The sequence below is a fragment of the Lepisma saccharinum genome, chromosome 12 (assembly GCF_977018435.1).
Source record: "Lepisma saccharinum chromosome 12, izLepSacc3.1, whole genome shotgun sequence".
NCBI classification, from domain to species: Eukaryota; Metazoa; Arthropoda; class Insecta; order Zygentoma; family Lepismatidae; genus Lepisma; species Lepisma saccharinum.
In genome coordinates this window covers 41,988,516-42,015,862 of record NC_139240.1, presented here as the reverse complement: position 1 = coordinate 42,015,862, position 27,347 = coordinate 41,988,516, and the positions used below count along the sequence as shown (strand labels likewise).

General features: G+C 36.5%; 2 protein-coding genes across 3 annotated transcripts in view; one reads left to right on the top strand and one right to left on the bottom strand.

Moving 5' to 3' along the window:
- LOC145996450 (uncharacterized) overlaps positions 1–1,666 on the top strand; it is a 68,501-nt gene extending 66,835 nt beyond the window's left edge. For both annotated transcript variants that reach the window (XM_083132939.1, XM_083132938.1), the window contains exon 7: positions 1,532–1,666. In XM_083132939.1, the coding sequence (XP_082989065.1) occupies positions 1,532–1,558 (27 nt within the window). In that variant the 3' untranslated portion in view covers positions 1,559–1,666. The remainder of the gene's footprint in view (positions 1–1,531) is intronic.
- A 2,167-nt stretch (positions 1,667–3,833) lies between these two features.
- Positions 3,834–25,994, bottom strand: Rpt1 (26S proteasome regulatory subunit Rpt1). Its single transcript, XM_083132206.1, has 9 exons — positions 25,817–25,994; positions 21,281–21,318; positions 20,798–20,971; positions 19,833–19,972; positions 15,519–15,687; positions 10,615–10,779; positions 8,980–9,171; positions 7,117–7,312; positions 3,834–4,071 (listed from the first exon to the last, which is right to left on the bottom strand). Exons 1-9 carry the CDS (start codon positions 25,887–25,889, stop codon positions 3,914–3,916), a joined length of 1,305 nt encoding a protein of 434 aa, XP_082988332.1. The 5' UTR covers positions 25,890–25,994; the 3' UTR covers positions 3,834–3,913.
- Positions 25,995–27,347: the final 1,353 nt, after the last annotated feature.

Below are 27,347 nucleotides of genomic sequence, written 5' to 3'. Positions count from 1 at the left end.
GGTTTGTCGCCAATATGAACGATCGTGTGAAGAAAGCATCATCAAGCTTGGGAATAAGGCTTAGTTACGATGCAAGTTTCAAACTTGCAGTTGTTCGTTACGCTAAAGCCACAAGCAACACAGAGGCCGGAAGGAAATATGGACTTGACGAATAAAATATGTACCTACCTAATTATATTTCCCTGAATCTGCCAGTAAATGGTTACCGGTATTTTCTTTTCTTCCCTTGGCTTAAATTTGGGTATCATCTTTTTTTTCTTTTTGCTCCTTCAAATTTTAGGGTGCAGCTTATACTGTAATACATATATAATCACTTAAATACTTCTCGTATTTCTATTAACAGGAGAAAAGCATATAGGTACGAAAACTCACTAGAAACAGCCTAGACTTATTGATTAAATGATGCACCAATCAAAATTTAAAAAAAAGTAACATAATTGGTCACCACTCCTTCCACAACAGTGGTCTCTCTCACACTGCCATTTACGTCACTCATTAGAATGTGATCAGGTCACTCGTGACACTGTAAAAGTCAGCTAAAGAACACCACACACCAATATTCTAAATACTGTTAAAATGGCACTTCATTAAAATTGAAAGTGAGCGCTCTTCACCTGCGACCGATTGGAGATGAAATGTATATGGTATCACAAACAGCAGGTGGGTGTTTGGTTTTTTGTTGTTTGGTGGCATTGGGTGTTGCAGAGAAGTTGAGAACTCAACAGGACAATGCCATCTGAGTTTTAGAAGCAACTGATCGATCTAGCATCAGGCAGTGCGCCTCCAAAACTAATAGGTTTTTATGAAGAAATAACATGGGATGGGAAATAACTAAGTAAGTGTGTAAGTAGGTCAGACTACAGTAAACTACATGTTGTTGCAATGCTACATTCAAAGAAGGGCCAGGATCATTCTCCCATTTCCTGTCTCATCCAAAATCCTCTCATCTCCTCTTAGCTATTAGTCCAATGGTAGAAATAATCAATGTTAGTTAAACCAACCAGATAAGTAAACAACTACATGGTGTTCCAAAATACTCCACACATAGGGAATGTCACTTCCAAAATACTCCACACATAGGGAATGTCACTTCAAAATAGAATTATCACATAATGTGCTCAATGTTATAACCAGGTACTGGTCAGTGCATTCCTACCAGTTGCGATGCACACGGTCCAATATGCCTGGTGTCACATGTCAAACATCGAGGATGTAACGAAAGAACATTATTCTCATGTAGGGAGACTTTTGGGACACCCTGTATTTCCCGAAAACACATAAAAGGTCTTACCTTTATACCCAGTGAAATGTTAATCATCAATACAACTGCATACAGAGGACCTCTCCAATGGTGCAGTGCTAACATCACCTTGGTCCCTGGTTTGATACCTGGTGGAGGCACATAGTGGTTTGGATCCCGTTTTAAACTGTTGGTCTAGTCCTGATTAAGCTTTCTGTGCATAAAGTGGACTTCAAAAACAATCTCAAAACCTGCATGAAAGTGATATATAATTAGATCTTTTCATTTCAGAAAATTGAACCAGCACTGGGCAACTGAACCTACAAAGTGAAGGCATAATGCAATCAACCTGATTTACTTGTGTTTGGTAAAATTACTGTATTTACTTGGTTTTCATGAATAAAAATAATTTTTAATGTTCCATTAGCCTATATTTTTTCTGTGGAAATATATTTGGACTGAAGAAACTTCTTACTAAGTATATAATAATTTCATGTAACATTTGAAAAAAAAAAAATCACCTATCATATCAATTTTGGTGACTCACTGCAACTATACAGAAAAAGTTGAACGATATTCGAATAGTTATGTATAGACCAAGTGTTATGTCACAAAACATAATGTAAAATTATATATACTTGGATGAAAAGTGAGTTTCAACTGTTTGTGATGCTGCAGATGTAGTTGGATGCTCTTCTGTTTGGCATAGAAAGGATCCTAGGTTTGAACTTTGGACATGGCAGAATGTTTGTGAATATTATATTTTAAAAAAATATTATTTGTGCACTTTCATAGGGAGATATGTAGAGTAACTAGGCCTGACTTGAGGGCAGAAAGTGAAAAAAAACAAAAGAATTTCAGCTTAGAAATTACGATATGCTACTTCGTTTCTGCAAATCTTTTCTTGGCTAAGCTTATGAAAAATCAATTAAATTGAGTTTATTATTTGGTGGGAGGATTGATAATGGTACTTATCTGATTTCCCAAATATTTATAAGTACTGACAAATAACTAATATAGACAATGTTGGCTTAATTTATCTTATTCTTACAAATGAACAATTGATAAAAGATAAAAACATACAACGTACACTGTATACCCTGTGTATTGTGTAGTGTGCCATGAATGCACAAAAAAGGGTATGCTTTGACCACCTTTACCCCCCAGTTACCCATTGATTAGATGCTGGGTGACACCCGGAGCTGCTCTATGCATGGACATGTGAAAAATTCCCACCCTAGATCTCCTGCATGGCTGTTAAAATACCCTACTGACTAGACTAGCACATACTATCAACATTTCAAGAACTTAAAAACAGCTTCATGTTGGAGGTGCTTACCGTTTCATATGCCAAGGTGGATGGTAGTCACTGTATCATCACTTATTCTATTTATTAAAGAATAATTGTTAAGAGTCTGCATTACAGGATTAGTTGGCACATCTTCCTCAAGTAAAATTTTATTTATACAACACAATTTTTCAATTATATTAAGTTATTGTAAATGTAACAAGTTACAAGATGGGAGTAAATGGAATTCACTTCTGTTATTGATGGCACCAAGAATTTTGCTCCATTCACAAAATCCATCTCTCTCCCTCGTTCCATGCAATGATCAGACATTTCTGCTGTTCTTTCGGCATTTTTTTTTGCACGAATAGAAAAAAAACAACAATTTGAACAACAAATAGGATAATGCCACGAAACATTCTGCATTTTTTTGGTCTGAATCACCTGATATCATGTGACCTATTGGTATGTCAGGATGTATGATTAGACAACTGCCATAATGACTGATCTGTCTGCAATCCCTAGAGACAGAGTTTTTTCTCTTTAAAAAAAAAACATACCAGGTGGTTATAATTAAAGTGACGGTGTTCAGAGTGGTACAGCACAGGCTGTAATGAGAGTAGCAGTCTGAAACTTCGTAGATATGCTAATGAAGCAATGCGCTCGTGAATTAGGCAAAAAAAAAAAAAGTTCCAATTCTCGCCACCAGGTTACAAAAATGGCACTGTAAGCAGTCAAAACTTGGTATAGTTACAGGAAAAACACAAAAAATCGCAGAAAACAATACTCTTTGTAATAAAATATTGCTACAATTCCACTATTCGAATTACATGAACATTACTAAAGGAAAAATCAACAAGCGTCACCAACAACAACCAGGGAGCTCACGCAATGGTTAGGCAATGTCACCGACTTTGACGTCAGAGTTACGGAAAATTCCACGTTTTGACTGCTTACAGCGCCATTTTTTACCCTGGTGGTGAGAATTGGAACTTTTTTTTTTTTTTTTTTTTGCATAATTCGCGAGCGCATTGCTTCATTAGCATATCTACGAAGTTTCAGACTGCTACTCTCATTACAGCCCGTGCTGTACCACTCTGAACATTGTCACTTGAATTATAACCACCTGGTACATGATTATGCACCTGATACAAATTACCACAATTATTTAGTTCTTTTTAATGCTTTCCATTTTACCATGTTTTGTAGACTGTTCTTTGGTCATATTTGCTTCATCCTTAGCACCACAATAACACTCCGATACTTGATTTTTACCAGGATTACATATAATTACACAAGTTAATATACATTTTGTGTGTTTATTTACTTAAATAAAACAGTTGGAAAACGTGAGAACACAAACCAAAGCAAGCAAAACAAGGTTTCTAATTATAAGTCATGTATCTGGGTGTTGAGGAGAATTTTGCATACGACTTTATGACTTTGTTAACAGCCTCCAAGAAGTCCTTCTCGGTTGCTATTTTCCTCCGAGCTCTGATTGCAAACATTCCAGCCTCTGTGCACACAGAACGAATTTCAGCACCTGAAGTGGTATTTTAAAGAAAATGGAGTTAGACATGGGAGACACAGTAGCTTAATATATATTTACACATTATTTATTTGTTTACAGAATGTATTTTTCCCTCTGTTCTAACCTTCTCAAGTAATAGATATTAGAGTGATTATAAATACAGTTACTAATATGTAGATATTTTAATAATCAGGGAAATAATCCTCCCAACTTGCAAGAAGCTACTGGGGCATTTTTCAAAGTGGAGATTTCTACAGAGCTCTAACGTTTCCTTGCCTTTGCAATTTAATAATCATCTTATTTGATGTCCATTTACACACAGAGGTCAATCAGAACACAGAGGTATTCTAGAAATATGTGTTGAAACATTATTTTGCTTCAAAAATACTTCAAGAAAACGAAAAGACCATTGGCTCTAACTTAAAATTTGCCCTCGGAATTAACCAAATGGGAAGATTAAGGTGATGTCCATCCTTTCTCTCTTCATCTAAAATTAACTCTTATTAAAGGACGGGCCGTGACACAGGTGTTACAGCAGCTTTTTCTCGTAGTATGTTACATTTTTAACATACTGTACATTTTATAATGATCGGAGATACATGTTTTGAGATCTGCATGAGTCGAGAGGTATGTAATTAGCAATTAGTACAGTTTAATTTCATTGTTACTATTGGATGTCTGAAAAATTGGCAAGATGATAAATTATTTTTTGTAGCTTCAATTTTTTTTGCTCTATATTGAAAAATATTATTTTTCTCCGAAAGTATTACAAATAAGTGCGTAAATTTCTCCACATCAATGGCAAACATACGAGGCATTATGTGGGTACCTTTTGGAAATTCATGTCCAGGTGTATACTGCTTGGGGGTAAAAAAATAGTTACTTTCCCTTTTTGTCTTCTTCTGATTATGGAAAATTTTATAGCTAGCCCAAAATATACTGAACAAAACGAAGTATAATTTGTACCTCTAACGGTCTTAGTTCCGAAAATATAAAATTTCATTTAGAAGCTTGCAGAATTTCAAATTTCCTGCTGAAAACACACTGCGTTAGTGCAAATACCTGGAAAATCAGCCTCTGCATCTAAGGGTTAACAAACATAAAAAGCCATCATCAACTCTCCTTTGGTGTCTAAAATTACCAACCAGTGGTAGATAGGCATGCTCTTTACAAATGGAAGGTTGAACTTTTCTTCCGGTTGTCACCTACTGTGCACATGGAAGATCATGAAAAATTATGTTTTAAGAGATGATTGCCCAGTTCTGGTGACCCTCATATAACCATGACAAAGTGGAAAATTTTGTATTTATTATCAAGATTGTTTTGAGTGAAGTAATGGATGCATTCATGTGGTTATTTGTGTCATATAGTGCTATTTATCACGTCATGTCATTCCTGATTAGTTAGGTGTTAGGTTTAATGCTGTTAAAATGTCCACATATCTCTATTATTATATATTTTTTTACTTTTTGTGTTAAAAAAACAATTGTGAAAAAGCTCTGGGATATGGTGAATTGGATGAACACTGGTTACATGGATACTGAGATGTTCGTGAATATCATTCTCGCTCCTGCACAGTGAATATTTTCAAGGTATATTTTTTGATGGAGGGTTTCTTTTAGATGCAATTGGTTTTATTTCATTATAATTTTCTTGTAGTTTACGGTTATTACAAGCATAAGAAAATATTTTTCGTTGCAACGTTTCAGAGAACACACGCTCCCTTCATCAGACATTTATTTTTATCTTGACTAAAGATACAGTTATAACAATAGTTATCAGTTTTTTAAACAAAAAGAATCCATTATATAATGGATGTTGTCAATGTTACATTGTTGTAATATAGTAACCTAATTGTGAAAAGAAGCAGTCTGTTTTATTTTTATTTCAGATAAAAAAATTTGATCACATTATTTTTTATTTAAAATTATGAATCCCAAATATCATCAGGTAATTCAAAGTCGTCATTGTTTTCACAAAGATTCTTGATGTTTTCTGTTACATTAAATTTTAAAGATGGTGGCTTACTCCATTTGTGAAAAAGAAAACTTCATACTGGATCTATGTTACCATTTTCATTATTTAATTTATTTCAGTGTTCTTCTGCAATGAATGAAGCTTCCCAGACATTCAACTCTATTTTCCAGTCAATCTTTTTAAAACCCTTCACTTTTTAATCAAATGCTTCTCTTCGATGATGTGAGCTGACAAACCTGTTCTTGGGTTTAGATTTGTAATGTCCAAATCGTGTTCGTGCCATCTTATTGCCATTTTCCTTGCTGTTTGTCCTACATAATCCTTTGAACATGAACAACTTATATTATATATTCCTGTGGTTTCCATATCTGGTAGAGAGTTTCTCATTTTGAATTCATTAAATGTACATTCCAAACTTCTTGGTGATCTAAAAACAATTTTGAAATTAAATCTTCTAAAAAAATTTGCAATTTTATGCGAGAATCTCTTGTGGAATGCAATGCACACAAATTTATTTTCAACAGATTTTTCATCATTGTCTGTATTTCTCTTTTCCTTTAGTTTTTTTGCGACTTGTTTTTTTTTTATTTGGTTTATTCTGTTAGTGTGAAAGCCATTTTCTTTTGCTATATTAAAAAGCCTTTCTTCTTCATTTTTGATATCCTTATTATTAGAACATAGTCTTTGTGCTCTCAGGAAAAAAATGCAATGCATATATACAAGAAAAACTATTTATTTCATTAGGAGTGTTAGGTTTAATACTGATATAATTTCTGTCTGTTTTTGGATTTGTATGTGTACCTACAATTATTGTTATTAACAAGGAATTGGATAAATGGAGGCTAAATATTTTTGTTATTTGTAGTTACCGCATCTTCAATAAATCTAATGTCACATTAAACATTAAAATCTGTCAATTAAATTTTAAAAAACTGAAATTTTCAAACTTGTACGACCACCACCTTTTAATTTGAAAAAAAGTATGGAGGGGATCACTTTCCTGCACCCATGGTGCACCACTTTCCCAACATCCCATGGATACTACACGTTTCACCTATCTAAAAATAACAGACTGCGTACCTGTACTGTTTGGGCACAATCGGGCCAGCAGCTCAAAGCGAATGTCCCTCTCGACACTCATTGAGCGGGCGTGGATTTTGAATATGTGGGTTCTTCCTTCGAGATCAGGCAATCCAAATTCCACCTTTCGGTCCAGTCTGCCTGGTCTCATCAGGGCAGGATCTAAGGTGTCGGGCCTGTTTGTGGCCATCAGCACCTGCAAAATTTAAATATGAATTTTTATTTTCAGAAGAGTATTTTCACCAAGGACAAAAATATTAACATTTTAAGGATAAAAGCTGTAATTTCCTTGATGCAAACTAGAGAACATGTTTCTCCATGGAAAAGCAACATCCCACATCATTCAATGTGTTTTTTTAATATTTTGTACAAGAATAGTATCCATGGTGTCAGAAATTCAACCAGCAATCCTTCAGGTACCTGATCAGCATTTGCACTGAGTCTATATATCTTGGAAATTATGTAAAAGGCTGAACTATAATTAACTGTCGTCCAATATAGTATAGCAAAAGTAGATTTCATAATGAAAATGATAGCTAGAGAAATACATTTCATTTTTGACAGAAAAATGAAATGCTAACTAATACACTGTAATGTTCTTCCTATTTCATATTTTTGAAATGTGTGAAAAGTTTATTAGTGTGTGAGGTAAATTTTCCTACCACAGCTTGTCACAAAATGAACTGCAAAATGTGAAATAAATTCCTCAACACAAAATTTGTAGTCTATTTATCAACACAACACTTCCTGAAGTGTGAATTTTCCTTTAAATTAGGCAAAATCATGGAATTATTAAACAAAATTAGATTGCTTCAGAATATATGCAATGGATGGATAATCACTTCCTTATTCTAGCATCTATAACCATTCTGTTATAAATGTTCCTTACAGTGCATCTGAAATTACATTCTCAAGAAATTTAAATTACCACATTGTTTAATATATTACTATTAGAAGGATCAGTACATGATTATTAGGGACCGGGACTTTATGTTACAACATATTTTTCATTTGGCTTTGGATCTAATATTGGGGTGAGATCTTTACATATCTGATGAAAATCAGCCGAAATAGACAAACTTGACAAAGCATATTTTGACATATTTCACCAATTTTGCGATTTTACAACATATTTCTTCAATTTTGTTGTAATAAGACATATTTCTGTATAATTTCGTAATTTTTTCGCACATAATCGGTAAGTTTATTATTTTTTTTTTTTTTAGCTTTAGCACAACGGATAGTTCATATCGTCGATGGCAGGATATGGAAATAACGGAGGAAGAAAGGTGCTGTCTTTTCTTAGTACAGAACAATAATAATACCTCACTTTTTTTATCCCGCCGACAATTGATAGGCATGCAAACATTATTGAGGAAAAATGTTCTCTCTCTCTCATTGTTGCACAGGAAGTAAAGAAGTTTCGTTCTCCTTTCTTTGCCTTTTTCGCCTTTCACAAAAATCAGTCAAAACTAAAAGTAGCATTCAGTACATTACAGCCCCTACTCTAGTCTATCGGGTATGGGAGAAATTCGAGAGTACTGTTGTGTATATTTTTGGCTTTACTGGGAATATTTCTGCATTTTTCTGACATATTTGTAATTTTTCATGACATATTTTCCAATTTATGACATAATTACATAAATAATTTAGTTTTATAGGAATAAAGTCCTGGGCCCTAATGATTATACATAATAATAAAAGGTTTTCCATGAACAAACTCCCGAACTAATGCTCATCTATAGTAAACATTATTTATAAGCATGTCTGATATCAGGTTCCTCATGGGAGTTCAAAAAATGTTGATACTGATCCAATATGAAGACTTTGACATGCCCAACGAAGAAGACCAATAGGACCTACCTTAATGTTACCACGAGGATCAAATCCATCCAGCTGGTTGATTAATTCCAACATCGTACGCTGGACTTCATTGTCTCCACCTGCCCCGTCATCGAACCTTGCTCCACCAATCGCATCAATCTCATCAAAGAAGATCAGACAGGCTTTCTTGCTTCTAGCCATTTCAAACAGCTCACGGACCATACGAGCACCCTGAAATGGCAATATTTCCTTGTATCAGGATCAAGAAATACGCATAGGAATCCCTTACCTTTTCCTAAATGCAAGTTTCAACTGCATTAGAGCTAAGCTGATAACGATACCAGTTGATACTTTCCAGTCTGGGTGTTTTGGAGGGTCTACAAAAATGTCATGAAGGAATTTTGTGATTAAATAATTACACAAATGAATTGTAATAAAAATGAAATGGCACTATACAGGAAATAGTTTGTCATGAGAAAATAGTTGGTAACTGTGGAGGTTTCTTTTTAGACTGGCAACATTGTGCTAGTTCACACAGTTTGTATGTATTGTAGAAACAATTTCTTGATTCTTTCTCGTAGTTTTATTTTTTATTAGGATCCAAAATTGTATACTTCATTTGGGGACACCCTGTAATTTGAAATGAAATCCTGGTAGATTGATATGATGCATTTCCACTGGAAAAACTTATAGATTAAAATTTATAATTATACTGAATTTTAATGTATCAGTATCAATGGGAACTGCTAAAGTTATCAGTATTGGTTCAAAGTGATATCAATTCAGACCTAGTAGGTATCCATTAATTTCTATTAGGGTTCTTCCAATGTATTCGATAATGTCTATCCTTGCTACACATAAGCATTTACGTAAACCTTACAGTGTTTAAATAACAAGTGTGAGTTTTTAATTACATACAATCATAGGCTTATTTTTAGGAAGGGGGAGAGTTGCTTCGATTTAAAATGCCTTTGTATTACACACAAATTTTCTGATAACACCAACTGAAAGTGAAAATTCACCCCATGCAAATTAAAACACAAGTCATGGTATATGTATGCACTTGCACTAATGGATACCACAGATTGCAGGTTGTGTTTGATCTTGCATCTATTATTATACAGGGTGTTGCAATAAAAAGGTAACAAAGTATCCAAAACACACAATGTTCAGTTACCTTTTATCTTTTCTTGTTTGCAACACCCTTTATATAATTTTCATTCATCTGTAATGAAGCAATTTTTTAAAAAATTGGAAAAGCAGTGCTAAATAAAAAATGCAATATAACATGACTGATTTTGATAACTGTAAACACAATGCAGTGGTGACACAATCATTGTCATTTATCTGTATGTATATTGACAGAGAAACAAGCCACTAACATTCCATCAAAATATATTTCAGATATTACTACCATAGGTACTTGTTTTTAACATTTCACATTCTTTTTGTTTAACTATCAACTGAAACAAATTTGTGCAACAAACAACAAAAACTAGAAATCAAACTAGAGCATTTAAAGGATGGGCAAAATATATTTCATAGACTAAATCAAATGCCATCAAATTACAATATGTCCACATGGGACACATTATTTGTTGGTTACAAGATATTTCCAAATGAGCATATTTCAGATGATGATTCAGTTGAAATATCCACATGAAGCATATTTACCTCTCCAACATATTTCTGCACCAATTCAGAACCAATCACACGAATGAAACAAGCATCAGTCCTATTGGCCACTGCCCTCGCACACAAAGTCTTCCCAGTTCCAGGTGGGCCAAACAGCAACACACCTTTGGGTGGTTCAATACCCAGGTTCACAAACCTCTCAGGCTGTAAATAAATAATAAAAAAGTCTTATTCAAAAGAAACACTATACAATGACATACATTAACCAATAACATATACACAGAATGAACAATCAATTATATAATCTCATACTAATTAACAATCGTGACAAACACAGGAGTGAATACAATGTCGTCAACCCATAAAGTTAAAGCTACCCCCTATACATTGCAAATGCTGTGAAGCACCATACTCCAGCCACCTTTATTTTATTTTTTTAAGTCCACTTCATGCACAGATAGGCCAATCGGAACTGGACCTACAGTTTAATGAGGGGTGCACTGTGCAATGTGCTTCCACCAGGTATCAAACCTGGGACCCCTTGATTATAAGGTAGCAACATTACCACTGCACCATCGGAGAGGCCATCCAGCCACCTTTACTCTCCCCTGGTAAACACTTATTAGAGGCTGAGTGAACCTCAGAACTACTACAACCCTGCTGGAAGAATTTCCACCTGGTATCACCCATCCTGTAAATCGAACCCAGGGCTCCCACACGACAGTTAGATGTCCTACCGACTGGACCACCATATGACCTACAATTTGTTTATACCTTTTTCCTATGCTATTGTAGAAACTGAATCTTTTAATTAAATCTGAAAATTTTGAGATAATATTACTGTGACAATGAAATAATGGAAAGAATTATATCATTATATCTAAACTATGTATTGTTGTAATTCTAGTAAACCTAGTAATTCTAGGTAGCTTTTAGTTAGGGTGACCCCCAAAAACAGGACATCCCAAGGAGATCAGTTTACTACCCCACTCCTCTTTCCTGAAGAATCTGTTAGGCCCAATACGCCACACACTCAGACATACAGGCGATGACAGCACACCTAGCGGCGATTTAGAAAGAAACAGAGCAGAAACGTGCCAAGCAAGGACAACGAATTCCAACGAGGATGGTGGCAGTGGCTACCGAAATCAATAGAAAATTTCTTAAAACAGCTTCGCGGAAAATATGAGAACCTGAATTATCTATCACCGCGTCTCTCATTCCCATAGTATGAATTCAGAATCTTTGTATGTAAAGGAATTAAGGGAATATGAACGAAAAGAACGTAAATTACTTGCCTGCCAGTTAGACATAAAATTCCTAAAAGCTTGCAAACAGTGTGATGTTTTTCCTAAGCTTATCCCGTGGAAATTGCATGTGAACAACTACAAAATTAAAAAAGTTATCCATAATGCACAAAAACGTGCTCTATCAGCCGTCATATCTGGCAAACATACAGAAATTCGCCGACTATCACACACATGTGAAAAACAAAGGAACGGGCTCAAATCCATACTACCACTCGTGAGATAGGAACATCTCAACCTGTTCTTGAAAAACTAGATAGCATTCACCACAGAACATGAAAAGCAGGGCAAAATCAATTTCTTGTACCTTACCATCAGCCGCGGGGGCAACAAATTCACAACCACAGTTTTCAGAAAACCAGATGCAGGCAACCAATATATCCATACACTATCCAACCATCCACCCAAGCAAAAGGCCAACGTATGGGTAAACTTCTTCTGAAGAGTCTTCTCCTACTGTTCCAGAGAAGCTGAGGGACGAGATAGCAACAATCACAGAACTGGCACTAAAACATGGATATACTGAATGTCAACTCTCAACATGGTGCAGCAAAGCTGAAATCCAGGTCAGACAACCTGCTCCATCAATGCAACCAGATCCCAGTAGCAAAAGTAAGTGGTTTACATTCCCCTATCATCCAACTGCCTTACCAAAGCCCTCCGCCCCTATAACATTCAAGTAGCACACAAACCAACCTCCAAAATAGCTGATCAACTAAACAAACATAAACAATACTTCCTCTCCCCCCTCAACAACCCAGGTGTCTATGATGATGAATGCGAGTGCATCAGTGAGAGAATTCAGCAGCACCTTATCAAATGCAAAAATGGCCCAATCCACCACTGGACTTGATAAGTATATCAAATTCCACAACCATAAAATCGAAAAAGTACATGTCAAATACAAAGCACACACACTCATAGACACAAAAATCAAAGAAACACACACCATCATGCACTACAACCATGAACTGAACATAGATAGCGGTCCGGCGCACCACACCTGGCTTTCTTTACTGCAGCAATTAGCACCGGTGAACAGCAGACAACACATATGCAGACATACAGGCAACAACAGCCTAGCGGCGATTTAGGAAGAAACAGCAGAAACGTGCCAAGCAACGACACAATGAATTCCAACGAGGATGGTGGCAGTGGCTACCGAAATTAATTGAAAATTTCTTAAAACAGATTCGTGGAAAACGATAAATGAAATATGATCCTCCATTGTCAAAAGGTAGTGGCTGGTTCAAATCCGGGAACTTTTCTAACGTTGGAAGCGGCCCCGGTGCCCACCCAGCATCGAATGACATGGGTACCTGGGAGAAACCCTGGGGAGTAAAGGTAGTCAGGGGCGTGATGCTGATCACATCACCCCCACTCACGAGGGGATCAAGAAAGTGTGGGGTGTTACCCCCACACCCCCTATACGCCTTCATGGCGTGGTGCTAAGCACAGGGGAACACTTTTTTATGACTTATAGGACGTTTCTCATCCTTTCTGATCGACTTTTATGGCGAAGTTGAGGAATGCCAGAAGTTGTAGTATTTATCAGAAGAACCAATCTTCTTGAGAGCAGCTTTAATCTTCATCAATCGTTGATAAATCTCCCCGAAACCGTATTCCACATCAGACGCACAACTCTAAAGTTCAAATCACAAACCCTGAGACCTTCTGTAAACAAAACCACCTGCATGCAGAAAGCATTGCAAACTCATAGAAGTAAAATAATCCACATGAAAATCCAGCGTTGTTACAGGATTCATTACGTAAGGTAAAACAATGGCCAATTTGTAGTATGGGATACGCTGCCGCAAATGACGTCTCACTTTAAACCCAATGCTCTTTCTTTTTTTACTTATTGCTTCACCTTTATGGTTAACTCTTTGCACCAGTAATCATTTCCCATAAATTTGGCTTCTTTCTTGCATGTGAATTAAATATATTTTACTTGCATTTTTTTAGACAAAATGATATAACATGGTAATGTATATTTCTAAGGATGATATAGATAGGAGTGTATTTGAAATTTGTTTGTAGATTTTATGTATATTGTATCTTGTGTAAATAAAATATATAATGGGCATAAACAGCCATATGCATTGCTGTAAGTCCAATAAATATATTGATGATGATGATGATCAAAACAAGACAAAAAGTTCGTAAATTTATTGCGGTTGGAAACTTTGACAAGCATCCTAATAACGATTTTTGTTCCGCCAAATATAGTGCACTTCGTAAAATAACTTGGTGACATGGCAAGGCAAGATAAGTGTGAACATTTTGTAGTAATATGCATTGTAACTTTCAATGAGCTTAGAGATTCGTGTACATAATGATATTCTATAACATTGGTTATTTTCTAAAAATAATCATGTGAACAGCAAGGAAGTAGTGCAACTTAGTAATATTGCCTGACTTATCCTTAGAAAAATAACATGCAAGAGTTCTATGCGTGCGGGAATGTCTCCGTGTTCTCCGAGCTTGTTTTCAAAACACCAGCAAGGACAGCCTTTGAAAAGGGGTGAGAAACAGATTCTACTCAATATTTATGTAACGTTCTGTCAGTGGTTTCCTGAGAAACCAGTAAATGAAGTGGTTAAGTTCGTATCCCAGTGCAGTGGTGTGTCACTGTCTGCAGTTTTAAGGGTTATGAAAGATAGAATGATCGGGAGAGTAACAATGTATGCGGCTGCATATTCGTCTGATGTTTTGAGAGCAAGTTCTCACATTCAGAGGCTCTTACATAAAATGAATAAGTGCGGCGAACTATGAGAGTAACAGCAGATGATTGTGGTCATGAATCAGCTGACGCGGAGTGATACATCGAATCGGTGAGACCGTTTGTTTACAGAAGGTCTCAGGATTTTTGATTTACACTTTAGATTTTTCTTTTGAGTTTGTGTCAATACAGAGGAACTTTAAATTCTTGTTTCACTTCCGTAAAGAAACTGCATGCTTATTCAGTGCTCTTGAAATAACGGAACACATACAAAACATCTTTCTTAGCATGAAAGCACATTTAGACTTGTTTTCATGATAAATCCTAGACTTTTTTAAAACTTGACAAATAGTGAATTGTTAGTAATATGGTCAGGATGACTGGAACATGCCTCTGAAATGGGACTGTCCCGGTCAAAACGGGACGTACGGTCACCCTACTTTTAGTCCACTTTGTGCTCAGATTTAATACCGTATTTACTCATGTACAATGTGTACTTTTTTTCAAAAATGTTTGCCCCCAAAAACTGTGGTGCATATTATGCATGGAATAGTTCAGACAGCCAACATGAAACCATGTGTGTTTTCGCTGTGTCACTGTGCAATGTGCATATAACATGTACATATCAACAGGTGCAAATACAAATTACCAGGTTGGATTTCTCTAGTAATAATACTTTTAAAAAACACTACAAAAGTGAAATTGCAGGTTCCCATAATTACTCAATTTGTATCAGAGCATTTCGAGACATGGAGAAAAGGAGCACCGTCCTGCTGGAATTCAAGCATGCACAAGCGTGACAAAAAAGAAGGTAAAAACAAAAAAAAATCCTTGATTGCAAGGCAACAGCATTAGACACTCTGCTACAGTAGGTAGTGCTGAATGTTGTTTCAGACAATACAAATTTCACTTACATGAAGGAGGGGAGTCTCCACGACTTCTCTCAGCTTCTCGATCTGCTCCTTGCATCCACCAATGTCTCCGTATGTCACATCGGGCTTTTCTTCCACCTGCATCATAGTCACTGTAGGATCAATTTTCGGGGGCAATGGAATATGGATTTGGTATTTATTTCGATCCACCCTGTAAGGTAAAACTCAAGAATAGTAATTTTTCACATTTAAAAAAAAATAGCACATCCTAAATAAGAACTTTACTAGGAAAAAGCAAAAAACGATCTTACAGTTCCTGGCCAATGTGCGTACCTGAAGTCTCTAGTACTTGAACGTTACTTGGGAACTGTATGACTGTTAGAATACAGGCATGGGCATAAATTGGGACCTAACTTTGGCAGGGGCAGAATCAGTTTCTTTTCTATCCAATAAATATAGGGTCCAAGATTGTTTTGCTCTTCAGGACCCAGGAGGTTAACAAAAGTAACCGGTACTTTAGTATTATACAGACTACCTGTTTTCTGTGGAAGCAAAAGGAACACTTATGGACATAACAGGAACACTGTATTTGATTAGGTTAGGTACTTATCATAATGAATGTCAATTACACAATTACAGAAAGCAATAAATCACTTGAGCAATGCAATGAGGTAGTCCATATAATACTAAAATACCAAGTAACCTTAAGCTGGTAAATTTTAATAAACCTGAAAATTTATGGAGGGGGTAAGTGGTCCCTGCCAACTTATGTCTATGAATATAAGCAGTGAAATTTTTTTTTTTTGATAAATTTTATTTTTTTGGTCCCAGTAAAGCAAAATTTTAAGTAAAATTTACTCCGGTCTCCTGAACAAGTATAAGCAAGGTTGAACTGTAACTTGATGATGAAATCAAGTAAAATTTACTCGTAACAAATATGCATACATTCACAGAGCAACAATTACAATGTTAAAATAATTTTTGTGAACTTTGAATTACACACACACACACAGGCCATTATTTGTGTAAATCATAGTCCACTGTGGAAGCAGACAATTAAAAAATATATATTCAAAATTGGATGTTTGTTCACACAATGTCGGTGCACAATAAATGTATACCGCGTGAGGCACCTAAAAGTACCACATGAAATAGCGAAGAAACCAGAAACAGTAGCGATGTGAGGTTTGCGGGAAACAATAACATCAAATGGGGCTCGTAAATCGGAGGTATGGGGTGGGTCGAAAAATATCGACAAATGGGGCATCTGGAGCAGTCATATTTTTTTTAATGGAACGATATACAATAACATGCATAATATAAAAGAGCACACGCAGAGAAACACAACGCCGTTGGTCTCATGCATCTACTGCACATAGATATGGCCATGTGAAAATATGTAAAAACAAACTAACAAGTGGCCCACTTGACCGTCAGTACCACGGCATGTAAGACTTCTCAGGTGTCTGACAGAACTGCCTTTACGCAGAGCAAGTTTTGATAGCAGGTCCACGAGATCGTGTTAGTTCATAGCAAGCAGTCGTAGTGGTAAGAGCGAAGATTATGGTGTTCACAAACATAGAAAAAGCGGACATGATCCTGATTTATGGGGAATGCCGAAAGAATGCCTCAGAAGCCTACCGTGTGTATGCAGAGAGATATCTGGACAGAAGCCATCTCGACGTCTGTTTGGTAAGTTATTTATTAAATTAAGAGACATCGTAAGTGTAACACCACGAGCACGTGTGCGGAACAAGCCAACTACAGGTGAGGCAGGTGCAACAAATGTTCTTGCCGCTGTTGCTGTGAATCCACACGTTAGCTCCCGTAAAATTGCCAGGGATGCTGGGATGAGTCAGTGAAATGTATTGCGCATTCTGCACACACACAAGTTTCACCCATATCATATCTCCCTCCGTCAGGAACTTCACGGGAATGATTTTGTGGACCGTGTTCGGTTTTGCACATGGATGTTACGACACGACACACCCGATTTGTCACGTATCCTCTTCACTGACGAGGCAACTTTTACCAATCATGGAAATGTCAACCTAAGGAACATGCACTATTGGTCGGTGACAAATCCATTGGCTTCGCCAAGTGGAACGCCAGCGCCCATGGAGTGTGAACGTGCAGTGTGGTATAGTGGCTGAACATCTCATTGGCCCTTTTTTTATACAAGGGACACTGAATGCTGACCGATACATACAGTTTTTACAACATGAACTGCCTGTACTATTGGAGGACATACCACTTCAGACAAGGAGGGAAATGTGGTACCAACATGACGGGTGCCCAGCTCACAGTGCAAGATGCGCTACAGCATGTGTGGAAAATACATTTCCAAATCGTTGGATTGGACGTGGAGGGCCTGTCAAATGGCCGGCTCGTTCCCCAGATTTGACACCGTTAGACTTTTTCCTGTGGGGAAAGCTGAAGGACATTGTCTACCAGGATGTGCCAACCAGTGTTGCCACATGAAGGGAAATTTCCCTTCTTGAAGGGAAATTTGGAGCTAATTTTAAGTGAAAAGGGAAAAGGGAAATTCGAACAAGGGAAGCAAAGGAAACTATCTGCAACTCCAGAATATATTAGAAAATGTCGTGGAGAATTATCGGAAGATGAAAAAACACCACAGAGACAAGTTAAAAAATTCCGTGCAGAGTGGCAAGAAGTAACCAACAATGGATTAAATTTTAATAAAAAACTTGCTGTGTTTTAGAAGTTTCCACCTAATATATGAAATTTACCAGAATAGAACATTTGCTCAGGTATGTACTATATATCTTTTTTAATGAAACGCGTATATCCATGCGCCGAACTTAACATTTTTATGGAAAGGCAAAAATGTGATTTTCCACACAAACTCTTCATATGTGCGCCTTACTAGAACAGCATTTTGCGTAGAATATTTTTAATTTTCTTCTGATGGTGCGATGAAGACAAGGGGCATTGGCCTCCCTAAATCCAATCTCTGTTTGTGTGTCTTGCTTTTTACTGATGAACATCTTCAGTTGCCAACTATAAAAATTTAGCGTGGTTTAGAAATAAAATCTAAATCTTCCGAAAAAAACATTTAAAAGTTATTGATTTTATTGTTTATTGATTTGGTTTATTTTACTTCGCTTTTCTGCCACTTTTGGCTAATTGCAAATATGGGGATAAGTAATGATATGATGAAATTTATGAATGGACACTCACAAACAGACATGCCCCGGCCGGGATTCGAACCCGGTACCCCTGGCTTACTAGCATTTAAAAGTTAAATTGATTAACATTTTATACATACATACGAACATGGGTCAACGACAATATTTAATTATTATTATTATTATTATTAATAATAATAATAATTATTATTATTATTCTTAGATGAAGGGAAAAAATGGGCGAAAAAGGGAAATTTTACCCCTTGGAAAGGGAAATTGTGCTTACAGATTGTGGCAACACTGGTGCCAACAACTCCAGAGGATATGCAACACTGCATTACTGCGGCCTGTAGGGACATTCCCTACGAGATGCTACATTCTGTGCAACGATCTTTGCGTGGGCGCCTCGTTGCCTGTATCGCAGCTGACGGCCACCACTTTGAACACACACTTTGACAGGTTTTCGCTTCTTACGCAGTGGTTCTTCGACATACTGTCATGGTTATTTTCATTATGCTGTAACACTGTCAAATACATGGTGCTGACGATGTCCGCTGTATTTTTTCTTCCTTTAACACGTTCTGTCTTCATCTTGTCCAATGGCTTCCGACATCTCATACTTGTACATGCCGTGGTACTGACGGTCAAGTGGGCCACTTGTTAGTTTGTTTACATATTTTCACATGGCCATATCTTCGTTCCTATGTGCAGTAGATGCATGAGACCAACGGCGTTGTGTTTCTCTGTGTGTGCTCTTTTATATTATGCATGTTATTGTATATCGTTCCATTAAAAAAAAATATGACTTTGCTCCAGATGCCCCATTTGTCGATATTTTTCGACCCACCCCATACCTCCGATTTACGAGCCCCATTTGATATTATTGTTTCCCGCAAACCTCACATCGCTACTGTTTCTGGTTTCTTCACTATTTCATGTGGTACTTTTAGGTGCCTCACGCGGTAGTTGCATCTACAAGACAATCAACTTTCTTACATTTCTTTACGATATACCTTGATCTTGGAAAGATGTTAGCGTGTATTGTAACTTAAATTAATACAATACCATAAACCATATTCCATAAATATTTGGAAGTCTTACTTTTGAATTTCACCAATTATCATTATTACAAGGCTGCAACATTAAATGGCAAGGACTTTCATTATCAACATTTGTAACATAGAAAGAACGTTTCGCCAACACTTACCCAACTCTCATTCCTTCCTCTATATCAGTTGGTGCTACAGAATCTGCTAAGTCAACAACAAACTTTGCAAACTGCTTAACGTTAATTATATACTTCGGATCATCAGAATCAGCATTAATAATTTTTGTGCATCTTGCAACCTGGAAAATAAAATACATAGCAAAAAAAATAATAATAAAAAAAATATCTTATGATTGGAATATACATGTGTGAGGCATCTTCATTCTAGCTTAAAATATTAATTGGGCTGTATTTCCTGTCTAGTACCTCGACTTTTACTTATTATATCACTATGTTTAGGGAAAGCAAAAACTATATGTGAACAAATTTATTTTTGCCAGTGATGGGGGACTGAACTCAAACGAGCATATTTGTTAGGTGCAAGAAACGTACAACCATCAAATCAACGGTATCATCAAGAAAGCATTTGATTCAGCTTTTCAATTTGTTTATTCATTTAAGTGCAAAAACTACGGTGAGTTATGGCATAATTGCAAAATTAACTCTGATACACTTACTATTCATTTTTCCACAAAAGTTTTTTTTCAGCGTTCAATTTCGCCACTCGTCTAGTGGTTTCATCAGGCGTGAACTGCCTTGCTGTGGGCAGCGTGGTTCTTTCTTCTTCCGCTTGGGTTTGTGGTGGCGCTAGTGGAAGAAGGAACCGCAGCAAGACAGTTCACGCCTGATGAAACCACCAGACGAGTGGCGAAATCAATCGCTGAAAAAAACTATTGCGGAAAAATGAATTAGTAAGTGTATCAGAGTTAATTACCTATCTCCGCATAACCGCCAAACTGATATATTTACATGCAATAATTGCAAAGGTTTTACGTTCAAATCAAAACACTTTAACTTGCTATATTGTTCAAGTATCAATGCGAGTAACTGCATTGGTTCAGACTGGTAAGAACTCTGACTTACTAAAAATGGTTGCTAATGAAATTCAGAGATTTTGTCCGTACCTGAAGAGGTTGTTCATTTTGAAGGGTTTGCTTGTCTGCTGCCAGATCCCACAATGCAGGAGGAGCCAATCCGGTGTCAGACTCTTTAATTCCTGTCAGCTCATTGACTCTTTTCAACACACCTTGGATCTCATCCTCTCGTGTCTTTATCATAGCACTATATTGACCTTGTCCCTGTAATAAGATTAAATAATTAGTGGAAACAATTTTGCAATAAATAATATTTTTACCACAAATTCAAATGATGTTTCTTCCACATTGACTTATTTAATAACAGTTCCAGTTAGGTTAAAGATGATGTTCAAGGTGGAAACAAAGAAAACAGCAATCTTTTATACACTAACACACATTCACATGAATTAATAATCTTTGTGTGTGCATTTACATGGTATACAAAAAAGTATTTTTGCAAATAAATTATTAATGGTACAATGAAATGCAAAATGAGCAAGTTTAAGCAAGTTAAACTAAATTTTCACTTACGTAAGTTTTAAGAAGTGCAATATCTCCTTCATCCAAGGCTGAAATGGGAAAGAAAAAAATAAAATATTAGAACATTTTTTCTATATATTCAATTCATGATAAAATTCTGATTCTATTGCAGTTGAAAAAATTGATATTTTTAGATATTGTACAAATCAAGGGAGAGAAGTGTTTATTGTGCAACCTAAACATGAAAAAAGATGCAATTAGATTAGAATCATTTACAAGAACATTTCTCTAATAAATTTAGAGGTACTCGTAACGGCCCAAGTTCCTTTTGTTTTGTTGCAATTTCATCATGCTACGAATGCAATTTTTACATGGTTCGATTTCGATGTAGGTCTGTTAACACATACTGTGGAGTTTTAGCGATTACTTAAGGATTTGTTCAATATATGCTTTTGTCGTTAGGTTAGGCAGGTTAGGTTTGGTTCCCTTAGCATTAAAATAAAGTATCTAAATGCATTCTACTAAGGTTCCGATTTACTTCTACATTCATTCCCACGCTTCTACGATATTTACTGTACCTTGTCGTCGGAGAATATCTTGTCCATGAGAAGTGCGTATGGTAATTTTCAAGTTGTTTTTTTCAACATAAATAACTTTTTTTGAGTCCAAACAGTGCTCATTACTTTAAGGAAGGTTCAAATTTCGTGTAACAATAATTTTCAAAATTCTACGATAATTAGTCTTTGTGGAAGGAGAAATCATAAAACAATCGGAACCGTTACCGAAAAGACATTGTCTATGGGAAGCGTGCATGCTTGCTTAAGGTAATTGTTAAGTTCATTTTTTCAACATAAGTATCTCTTTTCAAAATCTAAACAGTGCTAATTACTTTAAGGAAGGTTTAAATTTTGTGTGAAAATTATTGCCAAAATTCTACGACAATTAGTCTTCCTGCTAGGAGAATTTGAAAAAAAAATAATCGTAAAACAATCTGAACCGTTACCCTTGTAACAATACCAGAACACCACAAAGAAGCCCTGGGATAGAACCAAAGTTGCATCATAGAGGAGTAGAGTATCTTAGTTCCTTTAATAGATATGGCATATATAAATACAGGACGATTCAAAAGTCTGCATACATATAGTTCAATATGGTCCCCTTTGCTGTGACACTGTTCCCGAAGGAAAAAAGGTTATTAAAAAAGAAGAGAAGAAAAGGATGTACATGTCAATAAGTTGACCCGCTCAACTTACAAAGGAAAACAAATTTGTGTATACAATCACACATATTACCTGAAAGAAAGAATAGTGAGTGTACTGAGTATGCATGGAGACTTCTCAATCATCCTGAAGAATAAAATAAACAGCAGAGGGTTTGAGCTATTTTTGAAATGTGCCTTCGAGGATAGATTGATTGATTTAGTTTAATTTACTTCATGTTTTGTGCCTCTTGGCTAATTTGCAAAGATGGGAATGAGTGATAAAATTGATGAATGGACATTCACAAACAACCAAGCCCGAGCGGAACCCGGGACCCTTGGTGTCACAGCACGATATGCTAACCAGTCGGCCACAGGGTCCGGCCCTTCGAAGATAGAGAAAGCATTAACTTCAAAGTTGTGTGATAAGTGTGAAATAATCTCTGAATCCTATATAACACAATTCTGGGGTTGTGAATCACAAAGTTGTGGCAAAACTTCTTTCCAGAAAGTAAATATATAAAAATTTGCACTACTACGTTGCAACTATTGTTAGGATATTTTTTTCGGGCTGGGAAAAAAAATGCATGTTTGTACGAGAATGAAACGAATGTGAGCGTGGAAGTACCAAGGTAACCGAACTTTGTGGCATTACCCATTCACAGACAGAATTATTTTTCACATGAAAAAATGTCACGAGCACAACTTCTACTTTGCCTAATCTGCTTGTGGAAAAATGTAAAGGGCTAATAATTTTTTCACACATCGCATTTGATAATTTCCTAATTTGAATAGCTTTTCTATAGAGAAACCCCTATAAAAAAATCGGACATCCAAATCAGGGAACGACTAAGATGACCTGTACCCTCTCCGATTTTCTTCATATTAGGCATACTCACTAATTGAGGCCTCCTAATCACGAATCTGAAGTTAAAAGGGTAAAACTATCACAGCCGGAAAATGTCTGTAACTTGTTTATTCTGTAATTCTTGGTATTCGTACTTACCTATTCTGCATTGTGAAAGATTGTTTAAAAAGGGATTTAGCTTTTTTTTAACGAAATTAGTATCTATTGTCAACATATCGAGTAATTATTGTTCGTTCTTTTCTCGCTTCATGAACATGCAAAATGGCGGGCAAATCTTGACTAACGTTGTCGATATGATGTGTTTCAAACGGCAAGGCAGTGTTTCAACCTTCTTAACAGAAAAATTCCCGCATACCCCCGAAACCCATTCCCGCATAGCCCCAAAAACCATTCGGGATAGTATGACCATCCACGAATAGCCCCAAAAACCATTCTGGATCATATAACCATCCACGAATAGCCCCAAAAACCATTCACGATAGCCCCATGCACCATCATGGTAAGGTTAGGTTAGGTTGCTTTAGTTTACACAGTTTTTTCACTGTGTGTTTGGAAACACTTACCGGAGATTACGTCATCAGATGCTCGCAACATCCGGTTCAAGTACATGGATGGAAATGCAAGCAACAGCTTTCGTGCATCGGAAGGACATTATTATTGAAAAATACATGATTTAGCAGCCAAATACATTGAAAAATGCCAGAATATACTTCTAGGACCTTCCGAAATTACACAGAAACTCAATTCCGTAAGTACTTCCTCCTGTAAATTTGAAGAAATCCATTTCCAGGCTATGACATTTTTACCGTTAAAAGTTGTCGGAAACGTATAGAAATTGCAAAATAAGGCGTTAGTTTTCGGAATGGAAACTGTCGATTTTCGCGAAATTTTTTGTTTCACAAGCAAATATATATATTCCTGATACTACCACGACACCAAATTTTAACTGTTTACCTAACCTAACCACACGTCAATGGTTCGTGGGGCTGGCATCAATGGTTCGCAATTATTTTGGGCTAGATTCTACTTTACATCCTTATTGTCTTTTGGTGGTAACTGATGGGAATTAACAACACTGCAGGCTCGTCTTTGTGTCCGCATTGTGAATGTGTGTGCAGCCACACTAACCATTCACAGGTAGCCCCACGAACCATTCACGATAGCCCCACAAACCATTCACGTTAGCTCCAAAAACCATGCACTGGTAGCCCCACGAACCATTCACGATAGCCCCCCGAACCATTCACGGGGACGAGGTATGCCTATGAGGTTAGGTTAGGTTCCATTAGCACTCATTTCACCCCTAAATATGTGCTTCATCATCAAAAAATGGTAATTGTCTGTTATATCGGAGACACATTTCTAACGCATATTTTCAGTTTCAAATGGGTCGTACTTACCAATTGTGTATTGCGGAACCTATTTCAAGGTGCCATTATGCTTTGTACACGAAAATAACTTCAATTTTTCACATTACGAGTAATTATTTTGGGTCCTTTCTTCCGTTGCGGAACATAGAATATTTCGCGCACAGCTGTGGATCATCACGCGTCGTGCTTGTGTTTTGTCGATTTGGAGTGGGCATGCAGTGTTCCAACCATCTTAACCGAAAAATACCTACTTTCGTGTTCATTATGTCATCACAAACCATTGACGGATAGCTCCAAAAACCATTTCCGATAGCCCCAAAAACCATTCACGATAGCCCCAAAAACCATTGACGTTAGCCCCACGAACCATTTCCGGCAAGGTTAGGTTAGGTTGGGCTAGGTTAGGTAAGCATAGTTAAAATAAAAATTAAAAAAATTCTGGTAAAAAAAAGGCATGTTTGGAAACACTTCTTCCTCTCGCGTGACTTTCGACCCTCGCGCCATCTGCAGGTTTATAATGGAAACAACGGTATAATGTTGTCGCTTCGCACAAAAGGCTACTTTATTACATCACAAGTGCTTATTTTCTGTTGTACAGCATTCCATAGTGACAAAATACCCCCACGAAGTTTGATAAATGCAACAGAAACGCATTTCTGTAAGTAGTTTCTCCTGTAAATTTGAAGAAAAGTGTCTCCGATATAACAGACATTTACCCAAAAAAATTCCTTAGTACGTTCAATTACGCATATCCGGACAACATCGGTTTTTATCCATTTCCTCCTCCAGGTAATTTTTCCTCGCTTTGGGATTTACGTTGTTGAATTCCTTATACAATAAGATTTCCAACGACATATGACACGTATTCCTTAGGAAACGGACGTAAAGTAGAATCTTACCGTCAATGGTTCCATGGGCTAGCGCCAATGGCTCGTGGGAGTAGCGTTAATGGTTCGCAATTATTTTGCAATTTCTAGACGTTTCCGACAAATTTTAACTTCAGATTCGTCATTAGCAGGCCTCACTTAGTAAGTATGCCAAATATGAAGAAAATCGGAGAGGGGTCCGGTCATCTTCATTCATACCCATATTAGTTTGAAAAAAATGACGTAAGGCACCTTACATTTTCGGCAGTATTATCTTTATATTACCTTTTATTTCTTTTTCTTCCTCCTGCTCTTCCTTTTTGATTTTACGCATATCATCTCCCAAGTAGTCTGGCATTGTGGTTGTGGTACTTTATTATTTACTCTCAAATTTCAGTCCAAAATTTCCTTGTCACTTACGATGAAGTTTCAACGCACAGACTACAGCACAGCCAAAAATAATTATACGGCCAACATTCGGCTCGGAAAAGCACAGTATACTTTCATCACGCACGGGATATCAAAATTATCCCTAAGCACATAATTGTCAGTAATTGCCTATATACTTTAATAAAATTTGGTTGCTTTTTAATATTTAATGGGCTTATTTAATGTTGTAATTTATATTTAGTCAATCCTATCAACAAAATATTTATTATTTCTCTACCAATCGAATTTCTATCTTTCGCTGTACATCACGGGATAATTAGTAACACCACCACAATTTTAAGCAAAGAGGGAACTACGAAATTAATTGGTATTGGTAATCAATGAAAGATGTCTCTTTTAAGGTTAAAGCAGAAAAAGAATGTGGCAGCAGACACTACCTTAACATTTTGTTCGTAAAACAATACGATATAGATTTAAAAAATATATTCTGAACTTATATCGGCTTTTTTCCCTATTTCCAGACCCCCGCATTTTAACAACAGATTCGTGATTAGAGGACCAAATTTAGAGTATACCAAACATTAACGAAATTGGAGACATTCTCTGCATTCTTAATTCGCTCCCATTGTGACGTAAGTAATTGTTATTTATCAACCTTTTCTTCTACATCTCTCTTTTGCACCATCATTGCATAAACAGTATTGTCTGCTTTTCGGTTTCAGGGTTTTCTTTAAACTTCAGCAAGAATTTTTGGATAAGTGCAAATTTTTTGCCTCACGTCAAAACGGCACATACTATGTTGAAAGGAAAGCATGAAATAGGACATCTCCCAGGCCCCATTCACAGCGCAGAACAGTTATTTTGACAAAATCTGTTTTCCTGATGGCCACTTAGTGGAGGAGGGATTCTGTTACCCAAACGGGGGGGGGGGGGGGGGCAGGGCTGTTTCAGTCTTATGGGAGATTGGTTGACCGTAGTTAGTATTCTGTGTTTCTACTGTTCCTCGCGAACCGGCTGAAGTCAAATTCGTGTCCATATTCACGAACCTTTTCTTCTACTAAATTTTATTGCGAGAATGAGAGTAGAATACGTGTAATATTTACAAATAGTACCAGGAATGTACGTATTCTACAACTCTTTCATTTACACAATATTTAGTTTCTAATTTGGATAAGTAGCTTCATCCGGCCGACCAGTCTATTTACATTTTGAAATTGTGTCGTCTGATTCTTGTCATTAGAATATTATTTTGGGGATGCGATAAGTGTTGCCTAATGTAGTTAATGAAATCGTAATTTAACATTGTATGAAATCACTGCGTAATACGTATCAAAGCTTTTTTCAAAAAGTATAAAGAAGTATCGCCAAACGCGAACCAAATTCCGTTCATTTCATCTCTGTGGTACAGGCTTGCATTCAGTATCGA